Source organism: Callospermophilus lateralis, chromosome 2 (assembly GCF_048772815.1).
Source record: "Callospermophilus lateralis isolate mCalLat2 chromosome 2, mCalLat2.hap1, whole genome shotgun sequence".
Lineage (NCBI taxonomy): Eukaryota > Metazoa > Chordata > Mammalia > Rodentia > Sciuridae > Callospermophilus > Callospermophilus lateralis.
Window position 1 is genome coordinate 149557098 of NC_135306.1, and position 12105 is coordinate 149569202.

At 33.8% G+C, this 12105-nt stretch overlaps 1 protein-coding gene across 3 annotated transcripts in view; it reads left to right on the plus strand.

Annotated features, from left to right (window-relative positions):
• Window positions 1-12105, plus strand: part of Pgm2l1 (phosphoglucomutase 2 like 1) — a 62901-nt gene that overhangs the window by 27188 nt on the left and 23608 nt on the right. Inside the window, exons 2-7 of one of the 3 annotated variants that reach the window (XM_076846645.2) lie at window positions 222-389; window positions 2574-2680; window positions 3799-3883; window positions 4263-4307; window positions 8221-8304; window positions 11537-11730. In XM_076846645.2, coding sequence (XP_076702760.2) covers window positions 222-389; window positions 2574-2680; window positions 3799-3883; window positions 4263-4307; window positions 8221-8304; window positions 11537-11730 — 683 coding nt within the window. Of the gene's footprint in view, window positions 1-203; window positions 390-2573; window positions 2681-3798; window positions 3884-4262; window positions 4308-8220; window positions 8305-11536; window positions 11731-12105 lie in introns of all 3 variants that reach the window. The other 2 variants (XM_077108839.1, XM_076846646.2) reach the window with 2 other exon arrangements.

A 12105-nucleotide genomic window follows, 5' to 3' on the forward strand; every position in this document is an offset into this window, starting at 1 on the left:
AATGTTCTAAAAATCAGAAGTGTGTAAATTACCTTTAATGGGCCCTGTCCTTGTGGGACTCAATAAATGCCAGGTATTGTGTTTATGTTATATACTAATTTAATAAGTAGCACTATGGAATTTGTAGTAAATGTAAAACCTTGTGATATATGCATATTGGACCCTTAGAAGACTTTGATATTAGGACTCTAATCCTGATTTAGCTTTAACTTCTTTTGTAGAATCCTAAAACAAAAGAGCAGATTGAAAATCTTTTACGGAATGGGATGAATAAGGAGTTGCGGGATCGTCTTTGCTGCCGAATGACTTTTGGGACTGCAGGACTTCGTTCTGCTATGGGGGCAGGATTTTGCTATATTAATGACCTTACAGTAATACAATCAACACAGGTAAGTATTATGAATTATACTTTTTCTTACTCTGTCATTCAGCTTTATAAATTAGGTAATGTCTTTCTTTAAAAAAAAAAAAAAAAAAGCCAGTAAAGGGGAGCCTTTTGTCTGGGAAGGTATTCTCCTGTAAGTAAAGAGTATAGACCAAATTCTGACCTTTGTTCTTGCCTGAGATTTATCTTAGAAGTAATTTTTGTATCTTCAAGATCACAGACTAAGTTTCTGATTAAGAGTCATTTTGGTAGCCATTGTCATTTCTTGCCAGAGTTACTTTGCATTTGAAACCAAGAAATGGATAAATTGACATGTCCAGATAACATAAACAAGCAAACTTAGAAAGAAGATAATTACTCATTTTGGCATCTGGTATTCATAAAGGTTAACCAGAGTATGGAAAATTTAGTTGAAAATATTCTACTTAAATATGGTTTTCCAAAGCCATTTGAGAGTTCTTTTATAACAAAATATAATTTGTTTTTATTTCCTCTCCATTTTTATGAAACTTATTTTAGAAACAAATTGCTTCTCTTCTCAATAAATTATCCTCACTGTTTGAAGGAACCATGCCTTTGAGGCCAGTAATGCATTTAGCATATAGTAAAAATAGTTTCAGGCTATAGAATACCTCAGTGGACATTATTCTAGTCAATACTGCCAAACAGGAAATCACCTTTATCCTCCTTCTAAAGCCAATGGCTTATATGCAGGGGATGGAGAAGAAGGGATGACAGGTTAGCACTGGGTAGGTAGGATACTTGTCACCTTCCCTACCTTCCCCTTCTTCATATCCTTTCTTGTCCTCACCAGAAATGCTTATAGTTCAGTCTTTTTTTATGTATATATTGAGTTTCCTCATAAACCAGGCCAAATGAGATCTGGTTCATAAGGCCTAACCCTTTTCATACTTTGCATGTGAGGGAATAAGATAAAATGGATTCTCATAGTAGATAATAATATGAGGGTCTATAAGGTTTAGGATAGTGTCATCATTAGAAAGAAATTGGTGAAACTAGCCCATTTGGGCTCTATTAATCTGTCTCCATCACCCAGTCACTCATAGGGAGTAGTTAGAAGAAATAAGTGTACTTGAAAGACCCATAGGTACTGGAAGTCACTGGGGCTTTATCATGGGTCTTCAATAAACTTTAATAACTTAAATTTTAATTGAATGATGGGCCTTGAACAAGTCATTACATGGAGTTTCAGACTTATTCTGTTTCTTCTTTTTTAAAAGAAATTTTGGGCTGGGGATGTGGCTCAAGTGGTAGCGCGCTCGCCTGGCATGCGTGCGGCCCAGGTTCGATTCTCAGCACCACGTACAAACAAAGATGTTGTGTCCGCCGATAACTAAAAAATAAATATTAAAAAATTCTCTCTCTCTCTCTCTCTCTCAAAAAAAAAAAAAAGAAATTTTAAGACAGACAAAATGGTATTTGCATTTCTTTTCAGGGTTGTTATATTGATTAAATTTTCTATCCTTGTGTAGATATGTGTTTGTGTGTAATTCTAAAGAACTGTAAGGATATAAGTGTTATTTTTAGAGATGAAATGTTTATTAAAGTCAGCAAATCATTTCTAAGATAAATGGTTTTATTTTATCATTGCTGTAGTTTCAATGTGAAACATTTCATTTTTTTGTCACCCTTGATTGCAGATTTTTCTAGTCTGACTTCTTTTCCTGTAAAATTTTAAAACCAAAAAATTATAAGTGGTATCAGCCACTTAAAAAATGTGCCAGTGAAGGGACTGTGTGGCTAATTAAAAATATTTGTGTCATAAATAGGTCAGATCTTTTGGTTAGCTTCAATGGCATGATTTAGCAAGGGCCTAAATGGTTAAAATTCTGTTTTCTAGAGCCTTCAAGCAAGAAACAAATTCTTTTGGCTCTTCAACAATATATTTTAGCCCATTGACTCACAGCTTTCATCTTTTTTCCCCTCCTGTTTTATGGATTTTATGGTTACTAAATTGATATTTGTATCGTATTAAATGTGTCTAAAAATCCACAAAATGTTTATCAACTCATATTTGTGGATTGAACAATATTTTGTCCACATTAGTAAACATGAGCATAAAGGCAGAAGCCAGTAAGACGCACACCAAACATAAAGAGATTTTAAGTCTTATAATACACAAGCAAGCATTCAGCAGGAACTGATCTTTTGAATTTATTTGCTTCAGGGGATGTACAAATACCTTGAGAGATGTTTCTCAGACTTCAAGCAGAGAGGCTTTGTTGTTGGATATGACACTCGGGGTCAAGTAACTAGCAGCTGCAGCAGCCAGAGGTACAGTGTTAATTTGTTTCAAAGATTAAGTTGAAGTGGACTAAAACAAGAATTTTCTTTTTTTCCAATAGTAGGATTTCTGAAGCAGGAGACTGTCAAACAGAAGTGTGAACACATGACAATGTTTATTTTAGAGCTGAAAGAGAAGTAAAAGTATTTCAAAAATAAGGTTTAATTTTATAGAAAGAAGTAAAATGTTCAAATACTTAAAGGTCACATTGAGAATAATATTGTAGCTTATAAATTAACATTGGTGATGGCACTTGGTAGGAACGATTATGTAGCTTTTTTCTTGCATTAAAATCTTATTTGGTTATTTTTAGAGTTTTTTTTCATAATAGATAATTATGATGTGATATTTTCTTTTCAGGGGTAATTATACATTTTGGATTTGTTTTATTTCACTTTTCTCCATTCTTGTTACCTTGTTACATTCCTGTTACAGGTTATATTTCTTGGTAAAATACTCATCAAAAGATGATTTGAGAGCAAAAGAAGAATTGTAATGTCAGTTCTGTTAATTGTTAAGTTCCTTTTAGTTTAGGGGGCTTTTTTTTTTTTTTTTTTTTTGCTTATTTTTTGTTGGTTTTGTTTTTCTTTTTATGTAGTGCTGGGGAGGAACAAAGCCAGGCCTTGCAAAGCTTAGCTAAGAAGGCTCTCTATCACTGAGCTATATCCATAGCCCAAAGCTTCTTTAAAAAAAAAAAAACCAAAAACTTATTTAACATTTTTAAGTTGGAACACATGCTTAAATAATCAATGATGATAAAAACTGGTTTATATTAAGATACCATATATTCAGAATAATTGGAATATGAAACATTTATTTATGTTAAAGTTTGATTTTTAAAAAGTGGTGTAACTAAGCTGGGTGTTGTGGCACAAGCCTATAATCCTAGCAGTTTGGGAAACTGAGGCAGGAGGATTATGAGTTCAAAGCCAGCCTTAGCAACTTAGTGAGGCCCTAAGAAATTTATCAAGACCATGTTTCTAAATAAAATACAAAAAGGGCTGGGGATGTGGCTTAATGATTAAATGTCCCAACGTTGGATCCCTGGTACCAATAAAAAAAAAAAAGTGGTAAACTAAAGACTAAGTGAGATCTCTCTTATTTTTAGGCTTGCTAAACTCACTGCTGCAGTCTTGCTGGCTAAAGATGTTCCTGTGTACCTTTTTTCAAGATATGTTCCTACACCTTTTGTAGTAAGTATGTTGTGTTAGTGATCATTCAGTTTGCTGCCCTTGAAAATATTTTTTAAATCAACTAGGATTCAAATCTTTGTCATAAATATGGTTTTGCATTGAGTGGTATGAGAAACCAAAGGAAGGAAAACAAATTTTACTCTGAGTTTATTTTCATTTCATCAATCATTTGTTGAACCACAAAGAATTTGATCAAGAATTGAGAAGTCACAGTCATAGTGGGAAATTTCAATACCCTTTTTTCAGAAATTAATTAATCAGGCGGATAGGTAGCTTTGAGCACAATGTTAACAGGTTTGGGGTGTGTATGTGTGTGTGTGTGTGTGTGTGTAAAAATTCTGCATTCCATGATGGTAGAATGTACATTACTTTTTGGCAGAGTCACAAAAGAAGTCTCAACAAATGCCAGAGAACTGCTTATCAGGTACTGTGGCACATACCTGTAATCCCAGTGACTCTAGAGGCTAAGGCAGGAGTATTACAAGTTTGAGTCCAACCTCAGTGACTTAGTGAGACCCTGTCTCAAAAATAAAAAATAACAAGGACTGGGGATGTAGCTCGGTGGTAAAGTACCCCTAGGTTCAATCCTCAGTACCCAAAAAAGCAAACAAGCTATATACTTGGACTCCAATACAATAAAATTAGAAGTAAAAAACTCCTCCCAAATTCTCTATGTTTAGAAATTTTAAAACACATTGATAAATAATTCATGGCTAAGGAAGATACCACAATGAAGATGAGAGGTACAGACAGTCCTTTTGAATGGTGCAATAGAATTGTAAAGGCAGCTGTGCAATCTAAAAGCATGCAAAGTAATCTTAATAATCAATAAACAGCTACAGCTGTTCTATGACCTTTAAAATATCTGGACAAAACATAAAAAACACCAAAGTTTACTCTTGGTTAAAAATATTTAAGGAGGGCTGGGGTCGTGGCTCAGTGGTAAAAGTACTTGCCTAGCATGTGTGAGGCACTGGGTTCAATTCTCAGCACCACATATAAATAAATAAAATAAAGGTCCATCAGCAACTAAAAAAAATTTTTTTAAAAATATTTAAGGAAAGGAAAAAATGGTAAAAATAATAGTTAGTATATTATAATTTAAAACAATAGAGACGTTGAGAAGTAAAGTGTTTTATTACTTTGTTTTTAAAAAACTTACCAAGAATATAAATATTACTTACTTCCTGTCATTAACTTTCAATATGAGTGAGCATCTTTTGTATGCCTTGGCAAATTATTATATATCTTTGTAAGTTTGGATCAGCTTCAAACATTTTATCCTTTGTTCTTTTATGTAGTGAAATATCTCTGAGAGTTCCTTTAATGGATTTTGCCTTAAAAGTGCTTTGCTTATATCACTTCTTCTGAAATGTTTTGCATTCTGTTTAATCACAACCCCGTTCCTCATTTCCTCCATATGTTCACCTGCGGATGGTGAGATCCTTTGGTTGCATTTTAAATGTGGCAGTGTAAGCATTCCTGACTGTTTCTTTTATAATTCCATTTATTCAACTCAAATTTCCCTTCTACCATTGTCATTTTTTGTTTCTTTGCAGCACTTTCATCTTCTTTGGCCAATACCCATTTTTAGTTATGTAATTTGGTAAACTGTCATGTGGATTAATCACTGGATAATAACTGTCATGTAGATTTATCACTGGGAAATAAAGAGGCAACATAGGTACATGCTTTGCTATTTGTGACTAACACCGACAGGATTTAAAAGAGTGATGTGGTTGGTCATTGATCATGGTGGAAATAGTGATTTATGGACTGAGGAGTAAGCAACCACATTTGTGCTTAAGTGGTTAATATACCATGATATCTGAATTTGAACCTGTTTTTAGGAGACTGGTACTATTTAACAACAATATAGTAGTAGAAATCTGTGTTTATGAACTGTGAAAAGCAAAGATTGCCTGTATTTAAAACTGAGCTATAATGAAAACAATAAATAGCAAAAAATTGGGGCTAGAGATAAGCCCCATGTAAAGATAAATTTATAGTTTTAATGAGTATATTAGGGAAAAAGATTAGAAAATAATTAGCTAAGCAGTTAACTTAATATGTTTGTGCTAAAACTAAATAAATCCAAATTAAGTAAAAGGTATGAAATAATAAAGGTATGAGAAAAAAAATCAAGTAAATAAAAAATAAAGAAGATATCAGCTGCTTAAAAAGCAAAAGTTAGAACTCTGGGGCTGGAGCTGGGGCTCAGTGGCAGAGCGCTTGCCTCTCACATGTGAGGCACTGGGTTCGATCCTCAGCACCACATAAAAATAAGCAAACAAAATAAACATATTGTATCCATCTATAACTAAAAACAAAATTAAAAAAAAGTTAGATCTCTGAATAGAATTACAGATAAAACCCTGGAAAGGGTGCTCAAGAAACAAAGAAGTCATAAATTTAAAAATTAAAAGGAGAGCATAATAAATAAAATAGGAATTAAGAAAATCACAACATTCTGAACAACATAATACAAATTAATGTGCAAACTTAAATGAATTGGCCAGTTTCCTAGAATAACAATTGATACTGGATAGAAACTGGAAATAAGAAAATAGAAATAGAAATTGGAATAAGCATATAATAGAAATAAATAGAAACTGGAATAAGCATATAATCATTAAATAAATTTAATTTGTATTTTTAAAATATTCTAAAATTTAAAATATAATGTCCAGATGATTTTACAGCAAGTTTTACCAAAAATTTGAGCAATAGAAAATGTTTCTATAAAATATTGTAGTGATTTGTTGGAAATATAATTAGTGGCTTAAGGGCTGGGGATGTGGCTCAAGCGGTAGCGCGCTCGCCTGGCATGCGTGCGGCCCGGGTTCGATCCTCAGCACCACATACAAACAAAGATGTTGTGTACGCCGATAACTAAAAAATAAATATTAAAATTCTCTCTCTCTCTTCTCTCTCTCTCTCTCTCTCTCTCTCTCTCTCTCTTAAAAAAAAGAATATACATTTAAAAAAAAAAAAAATAATTAGTGGCTTAAGAATCAAAGTAATTGCTAATATACATATATGTGTGTGCATATATATGTGTGTATATAAATATATAAATATTTGTATAAATATATGTTTATATATATATATATATATATATATATATATATATATATGTATATATGTATTTTTGATGAATAATGGAAGCCGGGCACTGTGGTACACACCTGAAATCCCAGTGGTTTGGGAGGCTAAAGCAGGAGGATTGCAAATTCAGAGCCAGCCTCAGCAACTTTGTGAGGCACTAAGCAACTTAGTGAGACCCTGTCTCAGAATAAAAAATAAAAAGGGCTGGAGATGTGGCTCAGTGGTTAAGCACCCCTGGGTTCAATTCCTGATACCAAAATAAAATAAAATAATAGAAGCCAGGGAGAATCTAGAAATATAGACCATCTCTGTAAGATTCTGTCACTGAGTTGTTATTTCCAGTCAGCATCAATCCTACTGTGTTGGCTTTTCTCTCTCATTGCAGATAGATTTGCTTTAGCTGGTAGGGGAGGTATTTTTAGCAATCCCAGATTTCACACCCTTTTATCACCATGACTTAAGTGAAAAGCACTCTTGATTAACTATAGCCAGAATATTTTGGAGAAAGACTCTGATCAGGTTTGGTTGATGAAACAGTTTCTGAATCATACCAAGGGAATAGATTGCTGTGATCAGATCTGGCTCATGTATTCAACATTGCCCTCCCACAACTGTGATCCAGGAGGACAGTCAGATATGATGGTAGAAACGGAAGGAGAACTATCCGAAGGTGACAAATAATAGCTACTACTGAGACGGGAAATACAATCTAAGAATTAACTGTGGGAAAGAATATAGTGAGTTGACCCTTATATATATGACATAGAGGCCACATAGTATATTTAAAAATCTTTAAATTGGAAAGCAAGAAACTTATGCTCTCCCTTTAAATCTTTTACCAATGATTGTATTATGTTGGATAACCCTCAATGTAAAGTGTAATGGATTCGATGATTTCTAAATTTACTTTCAACTCCAATATTTTATGATTCTATTTTTCACATCTCCAGAATTTGGTGGAATGTCTGACATATAGTAGGTGTTCATTAAATATTGGCAAATAAACAAAAGAATAAGAAATGCTTATAGGACTAAGTTAAACAAGACTGGGAAAGTTAAACAACTGGATGATTATTGAACCACATATTTTAGAAATGGACTCCACCCAATCAACATGGAGTTGATAAGGTTTAGATCATTTAAGCCATAATGTCTTTTTCTGTTATTTAATCAAAGTTCTTCTCAAAACAAATGAAACAAAATGGAAATATAATGTTATTATTCTTTAGCCATATGCAGTCCAGGAGCTCAAAGCAGTTGCTGGTGTGATGATTACTGCATCTCACAACCGCAAGGAAGACAATGGATACAAGGTAAACCTTGGACTCCTGAACTTTACTTATTTTATAGTTTTCTCACTATGAGCTTTTCAGGGTTTACAGAGAGAATCCTTTTTTTTTTGCAGCTTGGAATGTGGGAGCATCTCTCCTGAGCAAGTTTGTTTAATGTCTGCCAGAACCTCAAGGGTTTCACTGACTGGGAGTAATTTCTGTGTTAACTTATCAATTCTCACATTTGAAATTTTGGGGGAGGGGAATAATACAATTTATATAAAATTCATAAATATTTAAACAGTCTTGTGTATTATTCACATATTCATGCATATATAGTAAACCACACAAGCATATAAACAAAAGATTTCTAATAGTATTCACCCCTGAAAGAGGTAGGGAAGTAATATGATCAGAGATAGTATCTTCCCTTGGGTCTTTCAGAAGCAGAAGTTGAGATGAGAATTTCTGTGAAAGTGGCTTTTTAAGGGAATACTCTTGGAAAAAGGAAAGTGAGAGAAGCAGGTAGAGGGTGGAGTGATAGTAGGGTGAAAATCAAGCAATTATGTGGTCTCAGCTGGAATTTAGATTCATTGTGGTCTTATAAGAGAGATGGAATGAAATGTGTGCATCACAGGACATCACCAAGCTGGCCCCATTTTGAGGTTCACACCCCCATGTTAGTCATTGACCAAGAGTAGCTGGTGGTGATGGGTAAACTTCCCAAGGACTTTTGGACAAGGAACATTCTCCAGAGAATGGGGCAGCTATAGGCAATGTAGCAGCTAAAGGATAGATAAATTAGGTCTGGCTAGGGGGATCTGAATGGGTACCAAGAATATCTACTATAGTTCTTCACTTATATCATTCCAGTCCTCATTTGGCTCATTATATTTTAGGATTCTGGTTGGTCAGAATTTTCTGGAAATTCATCTCAACTTCTACTTCTAGAAGACCCAATGAAAGATAGTTCCCTGATTATATAAAAGGAGGATTTGTAGGATGGACCACAGCCCTGACTGTTGCATTTGCCTCTGAGGAATTAATTAACTGATTACTCATATCACTGTCTTTGGCCATACCATCTATACTTCCCTATTCTTTGGTAGTTATTTTTTTCTTATTTAAGATGGTTTGTTCTATAGGGTGACCCTCTGATGGGTCATTGGTTATAAGCCTATATGAGTCCATGGCTGCTATACTTTTTAATTTACAGTTAAAACAAGACATAAACCAAGTAAACCAAGTGCCAAAAATATTTGCTGAGGCACCCAGTTTGTAGTAGCAATCTTACATTCTCATGAAGATCAGAGTCAAGTGGCTCTACCAGTGTGATAATGCTTTTTCATGTCTGCTCAAAATGGCCAGGCAACACCTCTAGCTTTAACGTTAGTGGGACTCACACTATTTGCTCAGAAGCATCCTCTCTGGGACTCAGTTCCTCCAGAAAGTCAGATTCTAAAGGGTTTCCGAGGTCTCAAACCATAGATGGCTAACTCTGTTGCTCTGGGCCCAAGGGGAGGCAGAACGTCGTGATGGAAGTAGCTTGGGATTTGAAACCAGGAAGTAGACAAAGAGCTGAAAAAATTTTTTTAATTGCCCAAAACCCAAGAAAAAATACTTGCTTCCTCATGATCTCCCTACAATAGTGAACAGGACTCTTTATGTTCTCTTTGACTAAGGGAAACATTTCAAGACTCTCATTTCTAAAATTATTTTTTATTCTTATTTGTTATATATGATAACAAGAGTGCATTACAGGGCTCGGGATGTGGCTCAAGCGGTAGCGCGCTCGCCTGGTATGTGTGTGGCCTGGGTTCAATCCTCAGCACCACATACAAACAAAGATGTTATGTCTGCCGAAAACTAAAAAAATAAACAAAATTTCTCTCTCTCTCTCTCTCTCTCTTAAAAAAGTGCATTACAATTCATATTATATAGAGAGAGCACAATTTTTCATATCTCTGGTTGTATACAAATTAGAGTCATACCATTTGTGTCTTTATACATGTACTTAGGGTAATGATGTCCATCTCATTCCACCGCAAGACTCCCGTTCTTATTAGGGGAATCTCAATTTCAGCTCATTACCTTACACATAGGCATTACAATGCAGAAGCCAGATAAATCAACAGTTCCCAAACCCCAGCATTACCCCTACAAGCTTATCACTCTGAGTTTCAATTCTTTCCTTTTTCCCCACTGCCTGTAGTTTTTCCTGTCCTCTTGTGAATTAAGCTATATATTTAAGGTAATATTTTTTCTATTTTATCTTTATTTAGAGCTGTTTGCTTTTAGAACAGTTTTTTAAATGTGTATTTATATTTTAATTGTAGAGAGACACAATACCTTTATTATTTTTATGTGGTGCTGAGGATCGAACCCAGTGCCTCACACATGTGAGACAAGCACTCTACCATTGAGCTACAACCCCAGCCCCTAAAAATGTATATTTATTTTTAATTGAACACAATAATTTTACATAAGAACAAGAATTTTTAACTATGTAGTTCACCATATTTCTTGACATAGAGCTTAGTATGTAGTACATATTCAAGTGTATATGTCTTTTCTTCATTTGGGGTGCAATGGAGAGAATTCATATCATACATGGGAGAAATCCAGCATAGATATTCTCTAAGCAAAGTCTCTTTTAATTTTGAGATCTTGTGAATTATTGGAATTTATATTTTTTGCTTTTTTGGTAACTGTTCCTAATACTGTTTTTATCAAAGTATTTGACAAACTGAAAGCTTATTGAAATGTATGTGGATAATTGACATGTTAATTATATTTCCTGATATGGATTTTATTTGGTGTGACATAAATTCTACTTTATGATAGAAAACAGCTTCTGTATCACAAAATAGAATCATTTTATAATGTTAAGTTTAATAGTATGGAGTTTCATGGGATATTTTGTGGTTTCTTAGATTATCTCTAATATACAGTTATAAACCTAAGAGTATGTTTGGATACTGTGGTATATACATATTCTAATATTGTCCTGATGCCCTGCTTATATTTTACTTGTATTGTTTTCCAAGTAAATTCTTAAAAAAGGAAATAATACATAATTGTTTTATTGTTGAGTCTCTGTGGAATCATCATCAGTGTATTTTTGGTATTTACTAGTCTCATGTTGACATTCTTTTACTCAATTTACTCGATATGTTTCTTCATAAAGCCAAAGATCTCTATTGTAGCTAAGAAAAATCTGTTGAGTATTTCACTATATCATTCATAACAATATTTACCTACACCTATCACCTAGGTTTATTGGGAAACTGGTGCTCAAATCACATCTCCTCATGATAAAGAAATTCTGAAATGTATAGAAGAATGTGTCGAACCCTGGAATGGTTCCTGGAATGATAATTTAGTGGACACTAGTCCACTGAAGAAAGATCCTCTACAGGACATTTGCAAGAGATACATGGAAGATCTGAAAAAGATCTGTTTTTACAGGTAAGCAAATGGGAATATATGATGGTATTACCTTAGGATAAGGTTAACAAGTGAGGAAAGAAAAAGTGATAAAAATGTTTTCTGTTCATCATATTAAATTATAGCTAAGTAGTATTACTCATAACAGACTAAAAGTGGAAGTAACCCAAATATCCATCAAATTATGATTGGATAAATAAAATGTTTGTATCCATATAATGATATATTATTTAGTACTGATGCATACTATAGGTATATAAACCTTGAAAACATTATGCTAGTGAAAGAAGCCAGTCACAAAAAACCACATATTGTATGATTTTGTGTATATAAAATGTCCAGAATAGGCAAATCTGCAGAGACCAAAATAGAGTAGTGGTTGCCTATCGCTGGGAG